Raw genomic sequence first — 27,311 nt, forward strand, 5'->3', positions numbered from 1 at the left:
TTTTCTTTTTTTCTTTTTTTTTAAGATTTTATTTATTTATTTATTTATTTATTTATTTATTTATTAAAGAGGCAAGGGAGGGAGATAGAGAGAGAGAGAAACATCAATGTGCGGTTGCTGGGGGTTATGGCCTGCAACCCAGGCATGTACCCTGGCTGGGAATCGAACCCGGGACACTTTGGTTCACAGCCTGCGCTCAGTCCACTGAGCCACGCCAGCCAGGGCTTCTTTTTTTTTCATTTTTATTAAATAATTGTTGCTTCTGAGAAATTCTAGAAGCTACAGTGTTGGAAGTCCATGAGAACAAACAATTTATTTCCTGGGCATGGCATATTTCTGAGTAAAACAAATGAAACATCCTACATCTTCACAAACTGGCTTAAATCAGATAACTCTCTGACAGAAATGAGACACCATCTTAATCACTGATTTCACTTTTGCATTAAAATTCCTAAGACAAAAGCTGATTTGATCACGGTAACCAAAATGTTGTGCCACATCAACATTGAAGTGACAAGGAGCGCTAAGAGTAGTGAAATTGACAAGTATGCATCTTTTATGTTTAGAAGTACTTTCTTTTACATTAATAAAAATGCACAAACCACACCCCCCTAAAATTACGATAGGTCATACCAAACATTTGGTGAAACATGAACGTAATAGTGTGGGAAGGATTACAGTTTTATATTCTATGAGATTTTGCCATTGATTCTTCATTGATGTAGAAATTAGTATTGAAATTCCAAAGCTGTTCTAGATAGTAATACCATAAATGAAATAGCATATTGTACTTATAAATGTGGACTAAAATACAGCACACAGGTATATCTTAGTTTAGAAAAGTAAGTAGTATGTTACACAGTTTAACAATTTGTTTTCCAAAGAAATGCACTTAGTCCCTATTCTTCCGTGCTAACCTCTACATTATTGCAAAGTCATTTCTGCATCTTTCTTTCCCAGTGGCCCGGGATGCTCAACTGGAATGCATTCAACCCTGTTTGCACTTATCAATATTCAGTATACTGAGGATATTTCCATCTTCTTTTTTTCCTTTGCATTGATTGTCTTGGGTTGATACTGGTTAAGAAAATTACAGGTCTCAGGTGCACAATTCCACATCACCTGTACACGGTGTTGTGTGTTCACCGCACCAAGTCAAGTCTCCATCTTCTTTTCTTTGGAAATCTTGACGTAACTAAATTATTGTTTAGTAAGACTCCATTAACTCAGGTTCATTGGAGAGAAGGTGATTTGAATTTATTAGGAAGGAGTTTGTTGTTGTGAATGTCTTACCTTTGTATAACTTGATCTAAGTGTTTTTTACTTGGAGTAAAATCTAAAACTAAGAGCTGTGGAATGGCTTTCCATTAGAGAGACTTCCTGTTTCACAGGGAACATGGTATTTGAATGCACAGACAGAGCTGTCATAGACCTAAAAATTTTCATTGTCCTCAGAAAGTTGAACATTCTCTGAAATCTTGTTTACACTTTCTAAAGGCATATTAAGTGTGTTAGTAGGAAAAAAACATACAATAAATAACCTTCCTACTTTCATGATTTAAGTAAAGAATTAATTTTAAACTCTTACAAATCAAACAATATCATAAACAATTTAGGAGGTAGGTAATAGAGTAGAAAATTCTATTTCCAATGGATATCATGATAAAGAATTGGTATATAAAATCTATAAATAATTCCTAATCAATCAGATATAAATATAATTAGATAAATTCATATAAAATGGTCAAAGTTATAGCATAAAATTCACAGATAAGAAAATCCAAATATGAAAGGACAGTCAACTTCACTGTTTCAGTAAAAAAATTAAAACAAAGAATCACCATTTTACCCATCAATTAATAAAATGTAATTAGGAAATCTGTGTATCAGGTGTGAGGAAAGATAGGAAACAATTTGTACTCAGATGCTTCTAGTAGAACTATGAAATGGTGCAGCCATGTTGGGGAACTATTTGGCAAGCCCATAAAATTGAAAAACCAACTATCTGCCTTATTACTAAGATGAATATATTAATATAATTTATCATTCAATACGGGACACCTTGAACATGAAACAAGGTGCTATTAATATTTATGCCAGAACAAATGTGTAAACTGGGGTTACCTGAGGCCAATCTGGTTATAATGGCTCCCTATCCATGATGCACTTCGCACCTACACCCTAGATAATGTGTTGTCCTTGCGCGCTATGTGTGAGTATGGCTACTCTTTGCTGCAGAGTGTATAACAGCAAAAAGTCAAGAACAACCTGTTGAAAGGAAACTCAGTAACTAAAAATGCATACTCCAGAATTCTAAACAACAAGGGCAAGAGATGAACGAGATTTCTCTATATATATCAGTATCAATAGCTATCCCGAAGATAGACCTCAGTTAGGAATAGAAAATTCCAGAATGTTATGCACAAAGATAGATTTAGATGTATATGTTTATATTTATACCATGTTAATTCATATAGGTGAATTTGAAAAAATGCCATGAATACTGCTTCCCAAATTATGATGGTGGCTGTCCCTGGCAATTGGGACAAGAAATACTGCTAGTGGTGTAAGGGGAATTCAGCAATATTAGGAATGTCTTAGTTCATTAAAAACAATTGGAAGCAAATAATTTGCAGCAAATATTACAGATGTTAGAGTTAATAAATCTAGATTGTAGGGGATGTACTTTTTAACATATTCTTTGTATTTTAGTGACTTTCATTTTTCAAAATAAAAACAAAATTATACATCTCCTATGAAGACCTCCTTGATCTCTTTAGTCCAAGCCCTATTTCTGTCACTCCTATTTGTGCCTGTAATACTCCATAGCTCTTCTATAAGAGTTGTGCTATTTTGCTTCTTAGGCTTATCTCCTCCATTAAATTGAAAAATTCCTAATTGAAAGCATAGTGTCTTATTCCTCTTTGTATTCCTCCACAACACCTGGCCAGATATCTAATACACAGTAAACACCCAATAAGGCTTTATGAAATGAAATACAAAAAGAATAGGATGGTTTCCATAGAAACCCTTGCTCCTTTTGAGGTAACTTAAATTTTTTTTAATGTTTCAAGTTATTTATGCTTTTGTTTGCATGATGGACCTACGCTGTGTGCCCACTTCTATTGGCATTCTTTCAGAATGGATCTCTAGTAGAAATGAAAATACAGTGTTTTGTGTTTATGTGTTTCTTAGTATGTTGAAGATGCTCTAGACTCTAATTATGAAAGCAAATCTAGACTAGCATGGTGATTGAAAGGACCTGCTTCATTTTCTCTGCTGTCATAGATATCTAGCCTTTGTCCTGATGCAATGTTGAGTTCTAGAATGTTGAGTGAAATGTAGCATTCTTCAGAGTTACTCCTTTGTGTCACTTTGGCCCTAACTGACACTTTAGTAATGATAATTTCTGTCTGTCAACATCAATGGACAGTTTTTGAACATCTCCTGGGGCCATAGCCGAGCTTCAGGTACCTGCTGCTCATTTAGAATCTAATCAGTAACAAAAGCCCGAGTACAATATGGCGTTTGGTTTTCTTTTTCTTTTTCCTTTTCTTTTTTTTTTCTGAATTTCAAGTTTCATGGTTTCTGTTGTTCTACTCTCATGAATAAAACATGTGCTTTTATTTTTTCAAAGTTACCAGAGTTTGTTCAGTTGAGCAATGCCCAACTTGCAAATGAATACTTTTGAAAATACATACAGTGGATATATTCATAAGTACATATGTGAATTCATTTCATTTCAATGGGAACTTATTAAATGTGCCAAGTTATCTTTTGTCAAAAGAACTGGTACTAAGTGAGGACATCAAGTGTGCTTGCTCATTCATTCCTAAGGTGCTAAATTTAGGTGGTAATGCTGCCTTTTAAAATGATTTTGGGGGGGTTGCTCCTTATGCTAAACGGATGCCTTTTTCTTGAAAGTAAAATAAGTTCTTGAAGAACACCTTTTAAATATTTTTAGATTCTTTCATTGTTATTTTTCCGAGTTCTCGCTCCTGTTTCAGACTTAGGACAGGCGTTACCCCACTGCAACTGGCCCCTCCATCATTATCCAGCTTTCTTTGAAACAGTACTTGGCACAGAGTGTGTTTTCTTAGCCAGCTGATTTCTGCCATTGCTGGACTCGATGCACTGTGTGATGTGTCTTGCAGTTAGATCGGACTAGTTATCCTGGCACTTTGAAAGTGTTGTTTTCAGGTACACTTTGGCACATACATACCGAAGATGTGCTGATGATAGCACTGACTTTTCAGAGTGATCTTTTCATCATAATTAGCATTTTAAAATCCCTGAGTTGAAATCTACCATGCTCGCCCGTCCTTGATGCTTCTGTAGTTAAGAAGGGCAGGCACAGCCCCGGGGAGCACTTGCTGACTTGGCAGCATGAAGCAAGTCACATGGACCTCCCAAGGAGCCGGGAAGCAAGCTGATTTTATTCATCTCAGCCCACCATACTACGTGGACTGGCTGGCCAGTTACTTGCTCATCTTGTCAAAACGGACCCTTAAAGAATGGTCATCTGACTATAAAATTCAAATAGTTACACCCAAAGTTTGAGATAAGCATCTGAAACAGCCAGGCTTTTACAGCAGGAGCTTCATTATGGCATATTGCAGGCTCTTATGAGCAGAGTGTTTGGCATTTCGAGATCAGAAGGGTTTCAGAAATCCTGCTCAGCACCTGGCATCTTTTGGGCCTTCTCTAGATCTCTAATCCAGCTATTCAAGGAAAAGAAATGAAGCCAGCCCTGGCTGGCGTAGCTCAGTGGATTGAGCATGGGCTGCGAACCAAAGTGTTGCAGGTTCGATTCCCAGTCAGGGTACATGCCTGGGTTGCAGGCCATGGCCCCCAGCAACCACACATTGATGTTTCTCTCTCTCTCTCTATCTTCCTCCCTTCCCTCTCTAAAAATAAATAAATAAACTCTTTGAAAAAAAGAAATGAAGCTGCAGAGGCTTCGGTGTGGCTACAGTTGGTGCTGTGGAGGTTAGGGTTATGCTACCAGATAACGCATGCGTTGTTTTTACTGATGTGGAAGGCGGCCTTGCTGTGTGTTTCTAGCACTGTCAGAAAGATTGATTCCTGAACTATTTTGAAAAAGTGCTAAGTACCAGCTACTTTGGGTACTTACCCAGGGGCATTGCAGCTGCCTGGCATTGCTATGTGGCAGCTGAGCAGTAATCGCTGCTATTTCTCAGATTTGTTTGTGTCTTTGTCAGCATTTGAGAGAAGGGAGGTTCAAGCTCAGATTGGGGCCCTCGCCTCCCGGTGATCTCATCCAGCCCATGACTTGAAATACTTTCCGAGTTGCTAATGGCTCCCAAATTTACATCTCTGGCCCTGATGTCATCCCTGTGTTCCAGGCTCATATATTCAGCCTCCCACTAAATAGCTCAGATTTGATGTCTAAGAGGTATCTCAAACTTAAAATGAACAGAACCCAACTGCAGATCTTTCTACCCTGTGCAACCCACCCACTCCTCTCACCATCTTCCTTTCTTAGAGTCGCTCCAGCCAAAGCCTCACAGTCATCCTTGACCGCTCCCTGTCCTTGCCACGTGTCCAACTTCCAAAGGGTCCATCTCAAAAGTATATTCAGTACATAAACACTTCTCTGCCACTTCTGCCTTACTCCAAGCTGACAACAGATCTCATCTGGACTTTCTTAAGTCCCCGCTACCATGCCAGCCTGCTTTGCAACTGTGTATATTCTCACAGCAGCAAAAGTGAACCCCAAAAAACACAAATTAGATCACGTTATTCTCTGCTCAGAGAATCACCAATGGCTTTCAATCTCAAAGGTCCAACTCAAACGTGCAAAGTTGTAAGTGATCGGGCTCTCTGTTATTTCTCTAACTTCCTATCCTTCTGCTCTCTCTTACCTGGTTTCCTCAACTCATTCACCTTCACATACAGTGACCTCTTCACTGCACCTCGAATATTCTAGGCACAGTCCCACCTAAGCATTTTGAATGTGGACTTCTCTTCACTTGTAATTCTCTTCTAGGTATTTGCATGGCTTGTTTGCTCACTCCCTGTACGTTCCCACTCAGATATCCATTTGTTAGTATGATCTTCCCTCACAAACTTTTACTAAATGTAACACTGCTTTCAGTGGCATCTCACCTTGCTCTGTTGTCTCAGTGCCCTCTATGCCTTTTCCCCTCGTGCAGCCTTTGTTCAGTTCACTGCTAATTCTCCGACACGAAGGACAGTGAGTGCCTGGTGCACAGAGATCTCTACTGAGCATTCGTGGAAAGCACACCCCCCTTACTCCTCTTGCTACCTCTATGCCCACCAGCTATAAAATGACACTTAGAATATCGGGATGAGAATAGCTCTCTGATATCTTGAGCTCTTCAGTACAAAAATCCATTGAAATCCAAGACTCGGGGAGCTCATTTCTCCATCTCTGACTTGACCCAAGCCATGAAACACATGCTTTTGTCAACTGGGGCTGTGTCACTCAGGTCACACTGCGCCTCGCATTCCTTGCATGGCCTAGCACTAAGGGCCATGGTCATACTGCCTGGATACCGAAGAAGTTGCTAATGTCGAAAATCATCGTAAAGATGGTACATTTCCTGTGCCTTGGGGAGAAACTTGGGAGTTCACAGGCACATCAGCACTGTTAATCGTTTCCTAGAGTTGCCTTTTGCTTCTGACATTTTGCAGCTGACTGCAGTGTCTGGAACTCATCTTCCATACTTGCCGTGAATGACACACCTTTCCTAGTCCTTGTATGTTCTTGTTTAAAAGAGAAGGAGGTAAAACATATCACTCTTTTTTTTTTGTCTTAAAAACTTATCCTAAGATCTCCAACATTCTGTTTTATGATTTGGTTGGCTTTCAGAGGTGAGATAGTTTTGTTCTGCCTTGCCAGTGAGTTTGCTAGTTCTTTGAGGAGTAGGACCCACGAAATTCAATACCAGCATTTGCTTCAACATTCAGCAACAGCCTTGCCTGTGGCGCATAATCAATGATATCTGTTAGTTTGAGTTTTAGCCTTTTTCCAAATGTATTTGACATTATGATTACCTGTTCTTTTAATTAGCAATACAGACCTGATTGGTACTTGTTTTTCAAGAGGATAAGCCACTACACTTCCCCGATATATTGGACTGGATATTCACTAAGGCACAGCTTTCCAACTGACATGCAGTGACACATGGTTATACCCCAGCTGGACTTTAGGTGTGCTAAAATAATGACTCCTCTATGCTCTCAGGGATGGCTGACCACAAGATTGCTTACTCCACTGTGCCCAACAAACGTATACATGTCATGGCATGAAAAAGGTTGAGAGTAATTCTAGTCCAGCACCGCCTGGTAGAATTTTTGTAATAACAAAAATGTCCCAGGTCTGCCTGTACAGTAAAGTAACCACAAGGCACATGTAGCTACTGAGCTCTTGAAATGTCACTGCCGAGACTGACCTAGTAGCTATCATGTTGGATCGTGCAGCTGGAGTATAAATTCTAAACTGTATATTCTAATCTAGTAGGAGCCAAAGATGGCAAAAAGCATGATTTAGCAATTTATCAGGCACAACAAATATTAATTTGAAGTGTTAACAACCCATAGTGGGACCAGCAGGCACAGATTAAATTAATAGAGCACAAACTTGAGAATACGGGTATCAAAGCAAACCTAATCTTTTAATGTGGCAAATATGGTTGGATATTTCAGGCTGAGTCTAGCTGTGTTCTCTTTCTGTCTTGTTGTCTCTTTTTGTTGTTTGATGGTGTGGCAAAGAACAGCGCTTGTTGCCTATAAGTGGCTTCAAAGTCATACCTGCAGGCCTTCCCTTATTGAGCTCAGGTGACTTGTGGTCTGCATTGTTCTTCTGATGGGGCCTGGAGCTGTCTAATAATTCACCTTTGGGCTTTACAGACAATGTCATGGCTACCACCCGCCTCGTCGTCTTAAATGATTTGACAGTCCTTGATGAAGCCAGTGCTCTGTGTTTAGCAGTTTTTATGCTAAATGAATCAATGTGGAATGAGCTATTGCTCACAAGCCATTGTTATCGAAGCACTGTTTAATCCAAGCCAGAGAATTCTGGAGAATGTAATTTTGTCAAAATTCACTACGTATTTTCAATCAACAGTTAGGAAAAACAGGTTAGACTGGAACCGGAAAAGACACCAGCATTCAGGCTGCCTGTCACTACCAAACCCAATAAGCAGAGACAGGCACTGAATCTTTATGGGCGCTTTATTCAGATGGCTGGCAATCTGAGAAGACAGTGGGTTCATACCCTAACAGACCATCTTGTCTTTTCTTTCCAGGCCAATACTTTTATACCTGGGAGTAAACAAGGTGCAGTGAGGGGTTTTGAAATTCAGGAAGAATGAGGTGAAAGAAACTGCAGCATTCTTGTCCTGGGCAGTTAGCTGTTTCCAGAGATGAGTGGTTGTCTGTCTCTCCCTGGAACACAAAGGCCCGGATGCCTCCACTGGTCCCCAGACAGTAATCTTTAGCAGTGCCCCAGGAGGTTGGCTCTTCCTCCCAGGAGCCAGGTTGGGCCTTATCTGTAGTTTCTGAAACAAAAGCTTTAACATACCCATTACTTAGTAGGCTTATAATTATTTACCTTAAACTAAAATTTTCCAGCCCTTCAGTCTCCTGTCAAGACAACCTATTGTTTATTCATAAATTAATCCCGGGAGAGGATTAGTATCTGGCCTTCACCTCATGATTCCTGTATTTGTTAATTCTTGTAAGAAACTGTTTTTGGAGATGCCTATTTGCCCATATGTCTCAAGGCCAGCGATCCAGTGTGTCCCACCATCTCATTAACCTTTCAGTCAGTGTATGCGATCTCTCAAGTCCAGCTCTGTTCCTTGTTCGTGCTGCTGCTCTTTCTTTTCGGAATGACCAGTCCCTCTTTTATTTCTCAGGTACATTTTAACCTTGTTTCTGGTGGTATTCAAATCCTTAATATGAATATTAATGTACAGAAGCATATATGAAGCCCATTGGCTGTGCTAGGCATCATACCAGCAACTCTTACAAGGGGTTCATGTAGATGTCACAACAAGCCTTTAAAAGATCGATTCCTTTTCAGAAGAATATTTTATATGTACTTTACAGATAAGGAAACTGAGTTTCAAATATGTGGAATAATATGCCTAAAACAGTTTTGTAATGAAGCAGAGCCAAAGTTTGAACCTGGGACTTCCTGACTCAAACGCCTTTGATTTTCCATTGCAGATATAGGAGACAAAGAGGAGACAGACCTATTTGCATTGCAGATATAGGAGACAGACCTATGAAAGGAGTCTGATAATGGGGTCTGTTAACCTTGTACTTGCTTGGAACACACTGTATGACTGTATGGCTTCCTTGTTTGACTTCTTGATTCCCAAGACTTGTGCTGTTATCTTAATTCCTACCTCAGGGTGCATTGCCCTACCCATAGACAACCAGTGAGTTGCCAAGTGTGTGAGAGACACCGTGGTAGACAGGGAAAGTCTTGGTCCTTCCTGGGTAACCTGGTTCAGGCACAGTTGTGTACCTGCTCACATTGTATATTGCTCATCCATGAATTTCTGGTTAGTCATAACCTCTCTCTTCTGCCCCTTAACTTAGAACTGTGAAATCACCCAGAGCCAAGACTACATAATTCGCCTTGTTATCAAATGGTGCCTTTCATTTGTTGTTGCATTATTGTTCATGTCTGTTCAACCAGAGTGTAAATTACTTGTGTGTGGATATCTTGTTTTGTACGTATTTGGCCTTGCACTATGGTGCCAGCCCAAATTACTAGGCTAATCACTGGAAGTTCTTACATATTGTTGATTGAGTGATTGATTACATTCATCTTTATATTATAGCGGACAAAAAAAGTGAAAAATTAAAAGTTATTTCCCAAAGATAAGTAATATAGCTGAATATACTAACTCCTGGTCATAAATCACTTGAAGGATGATGTATTTCTCATATAAGTGTGCAAATAGCTGGTACTTAATATTTTTCAGAGGGTAGTAATCATTACTCTCTGGATGCACGTAGTACATTTTCTAGATGAGTAAGTTTCCCTACATACTGAAGCTTATCTCATTAGCCATCCAAAATGTATTTTAATGAACAGTTTTAATGCGAATCTTTAGAAGAAAGGAGCATGTAACTACTGCCTTTTAAGAGAGAATGTATAAAATACAATTAAATCTTTCCTTGACTAGTCAGTCATTCTACCAAAAAAGTTCTGAGCATTCACTATCTTCTACCTGTTAATGAAAACACTGAAAGCATTAGAGACAAGTAGGTTAAAATTTTTTAAAAACATAATTCCTATTCTCCGTGAATTTATACTCTCAAGAGGAAGTCAGATGTATAGAAGGAAAATGAACAACCTGACCTCCTAAAGCACAGGTGGCAAACAAAAGGCCTGCAGGCCAAACCCGGCCCTCCACCTTGTTTTATCCGGCCCGGCACCTTGTTTCTACCTGGCGACAGTGCCAAGCTCCTTGCCCCTAGGGAGCTTGGCACTGTTAACTAGGGAGTTAAGGAGCAGTTACATTTATGCAGTCCTAAAATTACATTCGGCCCTTTGAAGGCAACCATAAGGCTGATGTGGCCCCCGGTGAAAATGAGTTTGACACCCCTGTCTTAAAGGCAGGAAAGAGGTAAGGAGGTTGTGTGTAGGGGCCCCATTAGGAGTCAGGAAAGTTTAGCCTGAGAATTGACATCTGTGGTAGTTATGGAGGGTGAGTTAGGGTTTAAGAAGGCATGATGTGGCATTCCAAAATGAGCCAAAACAACCCAAGAGAATAGCGAACTGGGGAAATGGTTCAGTGGGCTTGAGGCATTGCGGCCTGAGGAGAGTTCCAGACTGCAAAGGAACATAAGAAGTTCACATTGTGTCATGTAACTTCCCTGCTTCCAAACCTCCATTGGTCTAATATCAGGTGCTGAATAAAAGTCTTAGCTAAAGAGATGTAAGCAAACCCAGGCCAGATGAGCAAAGCCACACACATTAGACCTGTTACTGACCACAGATGCATGAGGGAGCTGAGCAAAGATCCTTCAAGCCTGAACCAGATCAGCTGAACCTCCCAGCCATCTAGTAGACTCACAAATAATTATAAAGGGCCACTATTTTCAGCTACTAAGATTTAGGACAATTTGTATCTCAGTCATATTTAACTGATAAATTGTATTTGTGTTTTTCAATTCTTTTTTCCTAAAGTAAAATGCCTTTCCTATATTTATTATAAACAAAGAAATGGGAACATGTAATAGAAACAAATTTTGCTGAGCAAATAGAGCCTTGGTATTGCTTTGAGCTGGCGTAGATGCCATTCACTTTCATTTCATTTCTTGTGATAAACTTGGCTCGGAATTTATAATTTATGCTTCACTGTAGGGACATGTGTAGATATATGCACATATTCATGCTCTATGTAACAGCAAAAAATTTACCAAACCCTGAAGCTTGCATATCCGTGACATAAAAACAGCTATTTTTATTATGGACAATTTCAAGCATAATAGACACAAAAATAGAGGAAACAGCAAAATAAAATTCTGTGTACACATTACTGTTGTTGTTTGTTACTGGCTTTTTAAAAATTTTCTTTAGAGGATAACGGTGATGTTTAATGCAACTAAGAATAAATTTGCAATTCTTTCCTGCATTGCTAAAAAGAAAATTCTTAAAATGACTAACCTCCACTAGTTGCCAAGTTACTCCTGGCTATGCACTGATAGCAAAAGTAATATAACAGCATTCGCAGCATAATTAGATTTGAATAGCAAGTTTTATTTAAAGAGTGCCTGGTCTTATTGCTCATAGCCATGCTTTTCTTTTTCTTTTTGTTTTTGTTTGGTAGTAATCACATTTTTAATGACTTGTGATAGATTTTCATTTTGTGAAACAATAAAAAACTGCCATAGGAACTGTTTAGTAAGCCTTTAAACTTTGTCAAAGCTGCTTAAAATCCTTTTAGGTAAGAGGTTATTATTTGTTAAATAATTGCTTTTATAAAATGACTTCTGTAGAAAAGATTATTGCCAACAGTGTCACTTAGAGGAATGATAACAATCTAAACAGGAAGAGCAATGATAGAAGAAAGTGAGCTATGAATGAATGGAAATTTAGGTTCTGTTTTTTCATTGTACCCAGAATAGAGAAAACAGAATGCTTTTCCTTCAGGTTGCTTTCCAAAATGCAGTTCTTGGGAAGGAAGGAAGTATGAAGCGAAAGGCGGGAGAGATGGAGGTAGGGAGGGAGAGCAGAAGGGAAAAAGAAGGAGGGAAAGGGAGGCTGGAGGAGCAGAGGATAAACAGAAAGAAGGGGAAAAGGAAGAAAAGAAAAAAGAAGGAAGCAAGAAAGGGAGAGAGGGAGACTAATTATTTGGAGGCATGTTTTTTTAAAGCAGCAACACCATTAAATATTACAATCAGCCTGTAATTTAACACACAATATTTATATTACTACTATAGTGGACGTTCAGGGTTCAGTTCGCTTAGATTCATAGAATGTCAAAGGAACCTGTGCAGTCACCTAATACAGCCTTATCTGTAATGGAGGTCAGCAAAGTTAAACCGAGTGTGAAAGCTGAATATATCAATATTTGGCCCACCTCTTATGTTCCATAAGAAGTTGACTACTGATGAAGTTTAATTCATCTACAAGAATGAGCATAGTATGACTAGAATTGTGTGTTTAATTTATGTGTCTGCACTATATGCAAAGGGATATTATACTTTTACAGGATTTGTGTTATAAAATGTCACTATAAAGGACATTTTTAAATATTTTATACAATTACTACAAATTTTTTTAATTTAGTTTATATTCATAAACATTGAATTTCAATGGAGATCATGCTTATTGAGGTTCATTTTATCTTTGGAAACAGTTTTAATAGGATTTCTAAAATGCTTACTTTGGTGGAGGAGGTCCACTGTCATAATGAGTGCGTCAAACTGTACGTCGTCGAGTTCTGTTATCTCTAAAGGGTTCCACTTCTGAGAGTCAATCAATGGCAGACATATTCCCCCTTTCCAAAGTTAACAAAGCAGTGTGGGACTTAAATTCTACGATACAAGTTCACTATTGTCAAATAGAGTTTAGTCCCAATGAAGTCCATTCAAATCACAGACCTTTCCATCTCTGTTTCCAAACCCTATCAAAGTCATGCTTCCCCATCTGTCCCATGTCACCCGAAACTCCAGAAGAAATCAAGGTGTCTAGTACAAACTGCATTAGAAATCACAAATGCTGAAAAGCAGTCTACAAAAATGGAAAGCATATGACCATGAAAATCAGAGAGGTGGGTTCTAATCTTGGCTTCAGTCCTCACTGGGTGTTCATTTGGGGAGAAGTTTCAAGATCTTTTCATTGTAACAAATTGGGGGTCAAATGAAATAATGTAACTGCATACCCCCAAATATGGTATGTTAATTTTTCCTATACATATGACATTTGCATCATAAATATAAGTGTATTTATATATGTTCTTGTGTCTTAAAAGCCTTAAATTTATGCTGAGAGTTCCAGTTAACAACTTGTCGACTTAATAGTTTGTGAATGAAATTAAGCAGAGTGTTAACTTTTACTGATAAATTGAGATATTACATGGGCTACTTTGTTTTCAATTCGTGGCTATTTCCTTTGAAGAGTTACTGCAACATACCAAAAACAATTTTTTTTTAGGCTACCTTCTTTTGGTAAATATGTGTTCAGTGATTGCAACCAATTTCCACATTAACTGAAGTATAATAGTATTGGGAAGCTTTTTCTGTACACTAATTCTGTAATATTTCAACGGCTAAATGTTTTATAATACATTAGAATTAGTTCTGCAGAACTGGGATGCTTCTGCTGTTCTGCATTAGATGAATTATTCTGTGTCTTAAGACAAGAACCTCTTCATTTTTAGATATTTGGGTCAGAGCAAGAGGCCTTGGCGGTGAGCATTCTTCCTACGGGGTGTTGGAAGGAGGAAGAGAAGGCTACTCGTTCTTTATAGGAACTCTCCTCAGTTTGGCCTCCCATCTCTCCGCAGAACCCTGTCATACCTGGGTACTAACCCTATGCAGATGCCATAGACCCTCACAGCTTCCACTTTACACTTGCGCAGACAGCATTGTCCTCAACCCCCATAATTTCAATCGTTTTCAGTCTACCAGAAAAATTGAAGTCTTCGGCCCAAATCAGGTTTGAAATATAGGTAATAAAACTACTTTTAATATATGGTTAGCATAGGGCAGGGTTCTCAGCCTCAGCACTGTTGGTATCTGGGACCAGATCATTCCTGGGTGGGGCTTTCCTGTGCATGGTAGCGAAGCAGGGCCCCTTGTCAAGCTGTGGCAACCCAGTTGAGAGCCGCTGGCAGAGAGCCTTACAAGTGAGTGAGTGTGCAAAAGTCTGTGTTCTGAAGGAAAAGCCTGGGAGTTTAAATATCTTTTACATCAAAGTACAATATAAATAAACTGACCCAATGTCATCTGGAGGGCCATTAAATTACATTACAAAATATTACAGAAATGTGGTGTGTTACTCCAAGCCAAGTAGAGAATGAAAACAATATCTGACTTTCAGCAGTCACATGGTACCTTTTGTCTATTCCACAATTTTCCTTCAATAAGTATTTCCAAATACCCTGGGATTTGTCATTGTCATTTCTTGAAGAGCCTTTATATACTAATAAAAAAGGAAAAATGATGTGCTATCATAATTCTTCTTATTTTCTGATTGTTACAGAAAACATACTTCCCCTCACAAGGCATGTAATTTCTTGGAATTGCCTGTTGTCCCTAGAAGCTAATTGGTGACCATTAATTTTTGTCCTCGCCTGTCAACAGAAGTGAAAACAGTAATTGGCATGCTCACCTACTTGATTATAGCTATTACATCAATCAGCATTCTTTCCTAGGATCCATCATTATTTATCTAAATAATTAGGTATTGTTTTATTTTTCTCACCATTTGTATTTTGCTTTGGCAATGCACAAATTTATTTATGTGGTTGAAATCAGTCCTGCAGCCAGTTAGAACTCATCCCCCCAACATTTATGCAATAGCCACTGCAGCAACGGTTTAAAAGATGAGATTTAAAACATATGAAGTCCCCTTCATGTCTTCTGTCTACCCATGCTCTCTGTTCTTTGCCCTCCATATTTTTCTCAGCTTGTTTGGTTATAATCAGGGGGTACAGGGGGGACTGAATGAGATCTGGGACTTAAGAGACAATTATAGCAGGTGACAAATACATAGAGGGCCTGAGCCCTAACACCAGCCCCACATTAACTAACTTTTCCTATGCTGTTCCTGAGTGATTCTATTTGAAAAACAATAACTCAATGAATATGATTTTTTCATTGTTTATGTTACCTGGAAGCTTGACCAAGATATTGGAAAGTGATTAACTATATTAGAACAGTAATTTATAATAAATACTTTAAAATAACAAACAACTAAGTTAAACATGGTGATATTAAATTAGCCAATTGAATATACTTCACATAGCATTGAACTGGAGAACTGTTCTTCCTCTCCTGGCTTAGCCTGGCCCTGAATCTATTAGTCAAAGGTAAGATTGGGGGTATTATACATTTTCATTATGAATGATGTTAAAGCAAAATATAGTAGAGGTTAGCCAAAGTTTATCTCATGATAAGTGAATATGGCATTAGCCTGAAATATGAAACTTGAGAACATTTTCTCAGCCCTTTGGGGGACCAGGAGGAGAAGAGGAGTGGCTCAGTGGCTCACTTTTTCAAAATATAAATCAGTCATTAATAGTAAAACTCTCTAGCCTCTATGGATAAAGGGAGGTGACTGCATTGATTTATAAATGTTTGTCTCTTGGTTCCTACTACCCCATAAAACTGTCTCTCTTGCATTCTCCCCACCCCCATATCATTAAATGGAACTGTCATTCATGTATTTGGCCGAGCCCCTATCTGGGGACCTCCTTTAAGTCCTGGATTTTTATTTACATTTCACATCAAGTCCATCAGTAAATTTTGTAAATTCTACCTACAGAACAGAAACACAAAGGAAAACATGCTGTCATTTCCACCACCAACACCAATGGATCCTCACCTTTCAGCAGACTGTTTCAATACCTACCTCCTGGCTTTCCTGCCTCTCCTCTCCGCCTTACTGCCTCCACGCGACTCCATCCTCCCAAACTTAAACACCACAGCACCAGAGTGAAACTTCTGGCCTATAACTGTTAGCAAGGGCTCTTTTCCAAACTCTTCAGGGCTTTCTCATTATGGTTGGAATAAAACCCAGTTCTGTTCTATGCGCTACAAAGCCCTGACTGAACTGGCCCGTGGCTGTCTTCTGAACTCAGCACCACTCTTTGCTGATGTCAGTATTGCTATAATGACCTGCGCTAGCCCTCAAACATCTGAGTGCATCCGCATCTCGGGGCCTTTGCACTTGTCCTTCCCTCTGCCTCCCATCATCTTCCTCTATGTTTTCACACGGCTGGTTCCCTCCCTTCGCACAGATCTGTTTGAAAGGATCTTCAGAGACACTTGCCCGACATTCCTCTCCAACACAGCACCTGCATTAGTCGCTTTCTCTTGTACCTACTGTTTATATAGTACTTATAACCATCTGATGTTATCTTGTGCATGTATTCATTTACACCCATATTTCCTATCCCCCTCTCTGGAATGCAGGCTCTGTGAGAGGAGGACTTTTGTCTTTCTGGTTCACTGTTAGGCTCTCTAGTAACTAGAAAAGGGCTTAGCAGAGAGATGCTTTAAGGTATTTGGTTAATGACTGAACATGTTTGTTTTACTTGCCTGATAAGCAACACGTATCAGTCTATATGAATAAAATAAAAGCATCAAAGCTAGTCAAATGAATTTCTTGATTCTCCGGAAAACATGCATTTTGAAGGTATAGTAACAGTTACATCCTTGGGAGTATTTGCTCTGTCAATTTGACGTGACTCTTAGATCAAGGTTATCTTATATATGATGTTAATTCATTCATCAGTGGCTCTCGTCCCTGTACTTCTCTGCTCCATTGTGGTGCCTCTCCCGTCCCTCTTGCAGCCTTCTGAGCCTCTGTGACCCTGCTGTGAGCCACCAGAATTATTTGCAACAGAAAGGAGAAGCATTGCCGATCCCAGGGCATTAGCATAAGTGAAAAGTGAAGTACCATTTCCCCGCAAATGGCTTCACCTATTATATGGTGATATTTTCTCCTGTCCATTCAGCTTTTCTCCCAAAGACCATGAGATTGTGTCTTCTTGCTTATAGCTCTCACAAGCTCTATGCCCCAGTATGAGAAATTAATGTGAAAACATTCCAGGCCAGAGAGAGCTAAACTGAATTCCCATTCTCCGGCACTGAAGCTCCACGGGTCATGCACATTCCCTGGACTTGCTACAAAAATAAGCAGCTGTTTGTCAACTCTTTTACGTTAAACAAAAATACATACAAATAAAGAAACATTGTAAAATGGAGTGTGTTGGTGGAAGTGCCACAAGACATGTTTTATTTTTCACCTGCATAAATCTGTGATGCTGTTTTGTGACCAGATTTAGTTGGTAGATTGCAATCGGGTTGTAAAGAAATTATCTCTGAGGGTAGCACTCATCACAGGGCATCATATGTTTGCTCTCTCTTATATAGTCTGATGCCAGACTCCATGTCTAATTTAGTTTTTGTTTCTAATACAGCACTTACTATTTGTAACTACTTCATAAATGCTCTTGAGAATGAATTATGGAGTTATAATTACCCAGGTTCTAAGCTCTGTGACTGTTGAAGAGCTGTGTTTTGTTTATCTTGAAGTACAACTTGAATCCAAGTGCATTGCTTGCATATCTAAATGTCTTCAAAATGTTTTCTATTTAACTGTGTTCTTGAAGATACATCAGTTCTCCTGCTGTGGAAACTAATGTTGGAGATATTAATGATTCTTAAATTCAGGAGCTAAATGCTTTTGAAACCTTAGTTACACATCCAGTTCATTATTTTATGAACAGAAATAGTTTTCTTATCAGACTACATAGAATGCTAAATGGTATTGTCCCAAAGTTTGATGCATGTCATAAGAACAGATTTATTTTTTTACTTACTATATCCAGGCACTTAATCTCTTCTCCTAGTTAATCCTCACACCAAGCCATAAGGGAAAACTATTTATGTCAGTTTTTTTTTTATATAAGGAGATGGAGACTCGGAGAGTTTAAATAACTTCTCCAACCTGCCAAACCAATAAAGCAAAGTCGGGAATGATTACACCTGTATCTCCCTGAAAGTGAAGTACGTGATCTTTCTAATTCTACCATTTAATACTTCTAAGAAGCAAAGCAGAGAATGTATTACTTAAAATATATTTTGAAAATTATCTATGACTTTAAAAGAATAAATTTGTGGTAGTATGATTATAGTATCCAAGAAGCATTGAGTATTCTCAATAGTATTTGAGGGATTAGTATTTAAGGGACTAAAATTAAATTCGAGTGATGGCTGGTCAACAGAAAAATGTACTTTCATTCTAAATATCTCACATTCTCTTCTTTTTTTAAAAGATAATGTCACTTTTATTTACTCTTTGAGTTGTTTTTCTCATTTTATTCTGTATCTTTTATTTATTTACTTATTTTTATTGTTGTTCAAGTACAGTTGTCTCCATATTCCCCCTACCCCAGCCATCCCCACTTCCCACCGCTGATCCTACCCCTCCTTGGTTTTGTCCATGTGTCCTTTGTAGTTGTTCCTGAAAACCCTTCCCCCCTTTGCTCCCCATTATTCCCTCCCACCTCCCCTCTGGTTACTGTCAGTTTGTTCTTCATTTCTCTTCTTCTTAAAAACATCAGAAAATTTCAAAACCACTGGCCCCATTACCCTGGTCCATTGTCACTTGTTTTTGGAAGATGGGACCTTATACGTCACTGTTTCATAACCCAAGTGTACAAGGAATGGGAGTAAAAGAAAGACTGTATCTGTTTATGATTAGTCAGGTAACCTTAACATACAGAATCAGTCTTGCACACAACTTCATGTATACCCACTTCTAGCTATGTCTCTAACTGGCAGCTGGCAAGCAAAACAAATGTCCTAAAATGCCCCTTCTCTGCAGAACACTCTTGTCAATCAGCACATACTTATAACTCTGTAATAGTGATCTGTTTTATTTTCAATAATTGTATCAGCTTTACTGTTGTCAATAGGATATTCTGAGAGCTGGGAATGCTTGGTTGGTGGATATGTAGGATTACTTTAACACATAATTAGCAAGAGTAAGATTTCTATTGTAATTGTTGTGGGTTTTTCTTGTTAAGCGGAATATGATTAGTATTTAAAATCAACCTGTGCTCCCTATCACTACTGTTGGATTGTCTTTAGTTTTTCAATGATTTCAGTTTAGTCAGTGAGTGTGTATGTGTGTCTTTATGTGTGTATGAGAGTGGGGGAGAGACAGAAAGAGGGGGAGGAGGGGAGAGAGAGAGAGAGAGAGTTGGTCTTGTCATGGTCTGCTGCTAATTATTTTTTATTGTAATTTGTTTGAATTTCCTTCCAGTACCACTTTTGCCCATGAAGAAAATAAAGAGGGCTTTTGTTTGTGTGTGTTGATTTTGTTTGGTCATTGCTATTTCTATATTTTCTAGCTCTGTCTTCCCTAAATTTGATACAACTAATAATTAGGAAACACCATAAAGTGTCAGAAACATTCAAATAATGGATCATTGAACGCATGTACTGTCTTGGTGGCAGCAAAATTTCTCATCCTCAATCGACTGTGGAGCTGAGCTACATCTTAGCTTTAATGGTTACTGCTTTCACAGTCATATTGCCAGTGTGTCAAATCTGGTAGTTTCTGTTGACTTTTATCAAAGACAGATGAATCACATGAGAAGCACACCTGATACCCGTCATAGCATAATATCAAAACATGACATTTATAGATGACACATTGCACAGTAAGAGCACTCTATATAGGTTATGGTTATTTAGTCGCATGTTTTTGCTCTCCTAACAGATTGTTAACAGCTACAGTAGTTGCTTGACAGAATCTTCAAGGAGCGGATGACAAAGAATTCAGAGATAAGGATCTAGCAAAGCCTCTAACTTGAATTTGCTCTGTTACCTTTGGCAAATCAGTTGTTCTGGTTGTACTGTGAATTCTTGATCTTTAAAACAAGGGAGGTCAATAAGCTCAGAATTGTTTACTTTTATTATTACTTTTTACTTTTGATGAGTATAAGGCATAAGGGCAGAAACCAAGCTATTCCACACCCCCATCACAATGCCTAGCACATTATAGTGTTCAATATACATCAGTGGAATCGATTCTTTAAATTTTTTTTATTAAACTATAGTTGGCATACAATATTATATTAGATTCAAGTATACAACATGGTGGTTTGACATTTATATTTCTTACAATGTGATCACCACACTAAGACCAGTAACCATCTGTCCCCATGCAAAGTTATCACACTTATTAATTATATTCTTCTTCCCCTTTTCACTCATCTCTCCACCCTCCTCCCTCTGGTGACCATTAGTTTCTTTTTCTTTCCATGAGTCCCTTTTTGTTTTATTTGTTCACTTGTTTTGATTTTTTTAAAAAAATTCACATACAGCCCTGGCTGATGTAGCTCTGTGGATTGAGCTCAGGCTGCGAACCAGAGGGTCACCAGTTCGATTCCCAGTCAGGGCACATGCCTGTGTTGCAGGCCAGATCTGCAATAGGGGGCCACGTAGGAGGCAACCACACATTGATGTTTCCCTCTTTCTCCCTCCCTTCCCCTCTCTCTAAAAATAAATACATAAAGTCTTTAAAAACTTTCACACATAAATGAAATCATGTGGCATTTGTCTTTCTTTGTCTGTCTTATTTGAGCTAGCATTATACCCTTAATGTGTACCCTCTAGGTCCATACACATTGTCACAAATGGCAAGATTTTATATTATTTTATTTTTGTACTGCTGAGTACTGTTTCATTGTATGTGTGTGTGTATGTATACATATACTTACCACATCTTCTTTATCCATTTATACATTCACTCATTAATTGATTGATTTTGGTTAAAATCTTGGGTGAAGCGCTGACATCTAACGAATAAAAGGCAGAGCTACTTTGTCAGAGAGGAGTGCATGGAATCAAGCCCCACGGACCACCCCTTCTCTCTGTCTTCACTTCATCTGCTCAGGGGGGCACTGTGGAAATCAGGACTGTAGGGAACACATTTTTTAATAAGCATATCATTTTTTTTCTGGCTCCGACATTGTACAATTCCTCTGCTGACTGGAGCTGTCGCCTGAGAGTTCTATGAAAGGTGTTAAGGAGGTAACACCATATGATGGGCGTGGGTGGTAGGTCGGGGCAGAAAGCACGCAAGCATTTTCTGCTTCTGAATGCGTGTGCTCCATAGGAGTTTATTATCTTTCTCGGAAGATCTTTTCTCTTACTATAAATTAGCGCCAGATGTGTTTGAACAGGAACATCTCTTTCAGCTGCTTTCTGTAACAAACTGTTGAGTTGTCTCCTTGAAACTGTATAATCACAAGATTTTGTGAACTGAGTTAATTTGCTGAATAAACCTCTTATTTTGATACCATAGTTGGTTTTCAAGTTCATTGAAAGCATTTGATAACCAGAGCCTAAGGAATGTGGTGTTTTGACCTACTAACGGTGAACTGTTTTGCCAACATTTAGTGAATAATCTACTTACTAAGCTGGTAGGAGAATAAAAATCTGTTAATATCACTGTAGGTAAGAAATAAGAGTATTTAAGCTGAATTAGAGGGTGTTAAATCTTTGACAAGAATTTCACAGTAATTAATATCCTCTCAACCCAAATTTCCCTTCCCTTTCATCCCCATCCCTGTGTTAAATATTAACAAAGATGAGTGAATAATACATTCAGTTCGTTATGAACAAAAGCCATTGATCCTACATGCGGTTGGTCTCCCAAACCAGGACTCTTAAAACTCACCCTGTTTTTCTGAGTTGGGATGCATCATCCGTTTGCACCGACTGTGTTTTCTCTTACAGAGCAATGGGAGTGAGTGGCTGAAGCAGATTTAATTCTCGAATCCTCTGGTGATGAGGACATGTGGCCAAGTCTGGGCACTGCTGACTAGATTAGCCTTCCAGTTATCAACCAACTGGCATGTCCTCCTGGCAAGGAAGGAAGGAAGCCTTCAAAGCAGAAACATTTAGTTCAGCAGCCCTTAAATGATCACTTCTGTACTTGCTACAGAGTGAAAGTTGCAGTGACAGATTTCAAGGGACCTTGGCATTTCAATCAGCGAGAGTGGGGAGGGAGGCTTAATGAAGGAGAACTGGCTATTTGTCTAAGGTCCAGATAGTCTAGTTTAGCTAGGAATGCAATATGCAGTGGGAAAACTATTTGCAAGATGCTTAATAGGAAACCGTTAGATATGTAGTATGATAATTGATGAGTTGATGAGCGTGCAGAGTAGAGATGTATGGAAACTTAAAAATCAAAGAGAGTATATCATGCAAATTAGTAATAAATATGATAAAATGTAACAGATAATGCTATTAAGAGGTTTTGACTAAATGGAAACTATCATTTAAAAACATGGCTTTGGTAAATAATTGTATGCATATTTGAGTGTGCAGCTTGTATTGATACTATTTTAATGTCATATTGCTACCCCATTTATAGAGTGTGTGTGTAAGAAATAGTCTAATTCCAAAGTTATGGGTTTTGAGGCAGTGTGATCCAAGGTGTGGAAATTAGGAATGGGAATAAGGAAAACGAGGCAACATTATGCCAAAAAAGTCATTAAAATGCCTGGTACATGTATCATGTGTAGCTTAAATTAACACAATAAATGCGAGGTATGCTTTAAACAGGAAAAAAATGTACAAATTGAAAAGATGTGGTAAAACACAGTCATACGTTCTTAAAGAGTGACCAATCCGGATTCAGTACTTAAACAGTCTCATGTGACTGTCAGTTTGGAAGTGTCACATTGGACTCGTGTACGATCTAACAGCTCTTCAGTTTGCCTGAAGGTGCTGCCTGCAATATGCAAGTCATTACTTAGCAGAATGCTTTGACACGCTACTCTGAGAGGGAAAAATATTTAGGAAAATAAACTGTATTCTATCCCTCCGTTCATGCAGCTAACTATAGTTGGTATTATTATTATTTTTCTAGCTCCTCTGACTGATAAGCCACCCAAGCTTTTGTATCCTGTGGAAAGCAAACTGACAATTCAGGAGACTCAGCTGGGTGAGTGATTCCTTAATTCCAGTCAATACACTTTTCTCCATATGCATTCTGACAGGCAATAAGGCTGTGCCGTAACCTGATGTAACACTCTGAGCCCTTCCTGTGTGTGCTGAAAGGGAGAAAAAGTAGAAAATACCGGCAAACATGGACCGTCCTATCCTCGCAGTGCATGCATTAAGACAAAGCTGGGCATATGGATGTAAAATCTCATGTGTCATTTAGATGTTTGTTGGGAAATGAGATGGGCTGAAAGTTTTACTGATGGTGTTATGTTGTCATTTGATGAAGCTTGAACTGGTTTTAAAGCAGACAATATGGAACTGTTTGGCTTATCTATTATTAAATACACTAAAATGCAGTTTTTGAAAGTTGGGGGAAAAGGTACACACTCATAAAAAGAAATGTTATCATTACAGTTCAAATCGTTTTTATTTAATCAAATATAGTGGATATTATTTATGGCAGTTAAGTTATGGTTAATTATTAATAAACTGTGAGTGAGTGGCTTTTGGTTAAAGGAGTAATAGGCTTGGGACATAAGAACGTGGATAGGACATAATTTGATAAATGTGTCCAGTTGTCCACAAATCAGAATTCTAACATAATTATCTTAGAGTTTAGTCTATAATTTTTGCATTTGGTTTCTCTATATTCAATCATACCAGATTATGAAAACTTTCCCATCTTAACTATAAATATATATAGCATATTTAATTATATTATTTTAGGTGTTATTTATATTTGAAATATAGTATACATGTATATATCATCAACTTCAGCAGAAAATTACTTGTTTTTGTGGTTTGATATAAAAGATTACCAAAAGTCTGGATTTAACCGTATATTCTTGTTAGTTAAGGAACTTTTCCTACATTGACCATTGAGAGTAGAGATGCATTTATTGTGTACAGCTACAAAAGAATTGATAGCCCATCCCTTAAGTTACGAGTACTATAACTATTCTTAGAGTGAGAATTTGGATTAAAATTGTAAATCATCTTCAAAATGAAGATTACAGATGCAGTGATCTTTACAATGGCATATGCAAAGTTATAGGGCAAAATATGATGATGGTCATGAACTTCTAAAATGATTTTACTCAATGGACTTCTAACATTGGACATACACACACTAACCTTGAGGAAAGAACATGTGCTGGATTTATACAAGTCAGGCTATTAACACGCTTCTTTGATGGTAAGCCCAAACCTTTGAATCAATGCCATATGCATGCAAGTAAAATAGTATTATCATTCTTCTTATTTTGAGGTGGAAGACTACAAGCAGAATTAAAGCGATGCCATACATGAAACAAGCAGATACATTAAAACTCTGTCACACTCTTTACTCATGCTAGGGTATATTGATGTATATTGTTATATTGTTATATCAATATTGTATATTGATTTGATTGTTATTTTCCAAAAAATATTTTGAAATATAAATTTTCATAGGTGGCCATGCTCATACAGACCTTTCAATAACTCCTAGGGAGATGCACTTCTAAGGAGTCATTCAAAACTGTAAATTCTTGGGCCAAGAAGGATTTGTTTATGGTACCATTTGTCAGTAACAAACACAGTGACAATGAGATTCATTGTATCTGTTTACTTCACAATATAATTACAATAATTTCATGATTGTTGGTTGCCCATTGGGTTTCCTGATATTGTCCCTGAAACTGGAATACGTCAGATTATTCTCTACTTCTGACTAAAATGTTTTACAAAATGAAAGAAATAATTTTAAAGATTTCCCTTTAAAAATCACTTTTTTGTGCACCAAAAGTATAAAGACTAATCGAATCACTTTGAAAATATGAAAATTCTCATGCAAATTGGAAGGGCTGACTGGATAGTCATTGGAATAAAATGGGCATGGCTGCTGTCAAAATGATCCAGGACATACTCTCATTCCTTCATTGTCACTGCCTAAAGCAATGCTGGTTCTCTGGCAACACCAGGTACACTAGAGATGTGAACCAGGGGTTTGGATTCTTTTATACAACTTTTGTTTTGTTTTATTTTCTGATTCCAGATTTCAGTGAATACCATAAATCATTTAACCGTAATCCTTGAGTTTCTGAGTACCAGCTGATTTGAAATAACTAACACCTTCCTAGTGTTGTTACTGCAATAGTTTTAGAGTAGGAGAACAGCTGATCACACAGAATAAGTGAAAATAGGAAATAATATTGAGGACAAAAAATAAGGTTCAAGATGCCTGCTCATGGCTGTTATTAACATGCTCTAGGAAATACTCTAATTCCTTTATTGTGTCATTGCCAAGAGGAACATGAGGTCTTTGAATTTTCACTTCCTTGGAGATTTAATGTTTGCTCTTTCTAGACTTGAAAAAGATATCAAGTCCAACAGGCTCAAAATGTGGTATCATATCATAAGAAAGGGGGCTGAGTGAAGAGTCATGGGTGGGAGTAAAGACTGTAGCCAGGACCAGGGACAGGGAACCTGTAAGTGGCACCTACGCTTATGAGAAGTTTGAATCTCCAAATGAGGTTTAAAGCCAAGAACTCAGGGGTCTGACTCAAGCTTGTCCTAAACTGACTCAACCTTGATTTCAGAGGATAATAAAACTGTCATATGAGTTATAGTCTAAGAACAATCATTAGAAATTACACAAAGCTGAGCTGGTACATGTCGGGTGACCTAACTTGAGCACCCTGGCAAAGTTGCACCCACAACTGCTTGACCTTGGTAATTGCAAATCCATCAGTTCCCCAGTTAGTCTTCAAATACATAAAATACATTTATAAGGACAGATAAAATCATGAAATACATGGATTTGTCTCCACTTCCAAACTGTTCTTTCCCTGCTCTTTGCTGGCCATGCCTGCTTTCCCTTTCACCATCACTTGTGCCCTCCTTTTCTTTCATTCCTGTCATCTTCTCAAAACTGGAAGTGTTCCGATCACAATCATTTTAACCTGTTTCAGCACAGAAAGCAAAGCACACAAAAAAGCAAAGTACTTAGGGAAAAATTAAATGGTAACTAGATGTATATAAAATATGTAAATTATGGGTTTGAATTTCAGTCAGTATGTGGTCACAGAACGACGTTTCCATTTTAACTGGCATCTCTGTGCCATCTCTAATGTGAAAGAAAAAGAATTTTGGACCCTTAAAATAAATTTCGGGAGTCAGCAAATATATGTACAGCACTTTCTTGGGCAAAAGGCTCAGAAATCACACTGTGCAATTCTGAACTTCCGTCCGGGGGGTGAGCCTCACTTAGTCCTTTCAGGCAGCTGTAGTTCAAGGGCTCATAAGACAGCAACCATTGTCATGCTGAGTTTGAGCACTGGGAATGCCAGTCAGGAATGTGGCCTTCTTGCTATGGCCGGGAGCTCATTTTCAGAGCCTTCCGGAATCGAGGTTGTTATATTGATAATAACCAGACTTTTGAAGGGTAGAAATCCATCCCACCCTAGACCTAATGAGGCACATATTATTTTACAACCTAGAGTTTACTGGAGATTATCATTATGTATCCAGATGCAGATATAACTGTATTTACATTTTGGTTTTTGCTTTAAAAAATAAGTATACTAGTTAATGGTAGAAATTTGAGGGGATACAGAAAAGAATCCTGTTTCTTAGACTTTACATTGTAAAAACATTCTGTTCTTCTTAAATATTCTCAGAAAACACTCTTTTAATGGCTACATGATATCTGTGTGAATGTCATAACTTCATATATGGTTGAAATTTTGATTTTTCCAACTTTATTATAAATAATGATGCAAAGGTCTTTATCTGTACATTGGCCCCTGGCTTTATGATTATTTTAATATGACAGATTCCTAAAGGAAAAAATACTGGGTACAAGGAAATAATTTTAAGTTTCTTGCTACATACTCTTAGAATTCTTACTAGAATAGGTATATACACTCTCACCACAAGTATACAATGAGTATAATAACTTTTAATAATTAGTACAATTAATAAAATGATACCTTTGTAACATGGACCTCTTGAGGGAAAAGCAACTTTCCTTCAATATCCAGAATCATTTTTTCCTCCTCTCTCTTACCTCTTTCTCTCTCTTTTCCCTCATTGCGTCCAGGTGGCCTCTCTTTTTTTCA

General features: G+C 38.1%; 1 protein-coding gene across 1 annotated transcript in view; it reads left to right on the top strand.

The window, feature by feature from the left end:
- The window catches only part of IL1RAPL1 (interleukin 1 receptor accessory protein like 1), a 1,208,235-nt gene that overhangs the window by 915,614 nt on the left and 265,310 nt on the right, over nucleotides 1-27,311 (top strand). The window contains exon 6 of the mRNA XM_028523164.2: nucleotides 23,135-23,209. Coding sequence (XP_028378965.1) covers nucleotides 23,135-23,209 — 75 coding nt within the window. The remainder of the gene's footprint in view (nucleotides 1-23,134; nucleotides 23,210-27,311) is intronic.

The sequence above is a fragment of the Phyllostomus discolor genome, chromosome X (genome assembly GCF_004126475.2).
Source record: "Phyllostomus discolor isolate MPI-MPIP mPhyDis1 chromosome X, mPhyDis1.pri.v3, whole genome shotgun sequence".
In the NCBI taxonomy this organism is placed as follows: domain Eukaryota; kingdom Metazoa; phylum Chordata; class Mammalia; order Chiroptera; family Phyllostomidae; genus Phyllostomus; species Phyllostomus discolor.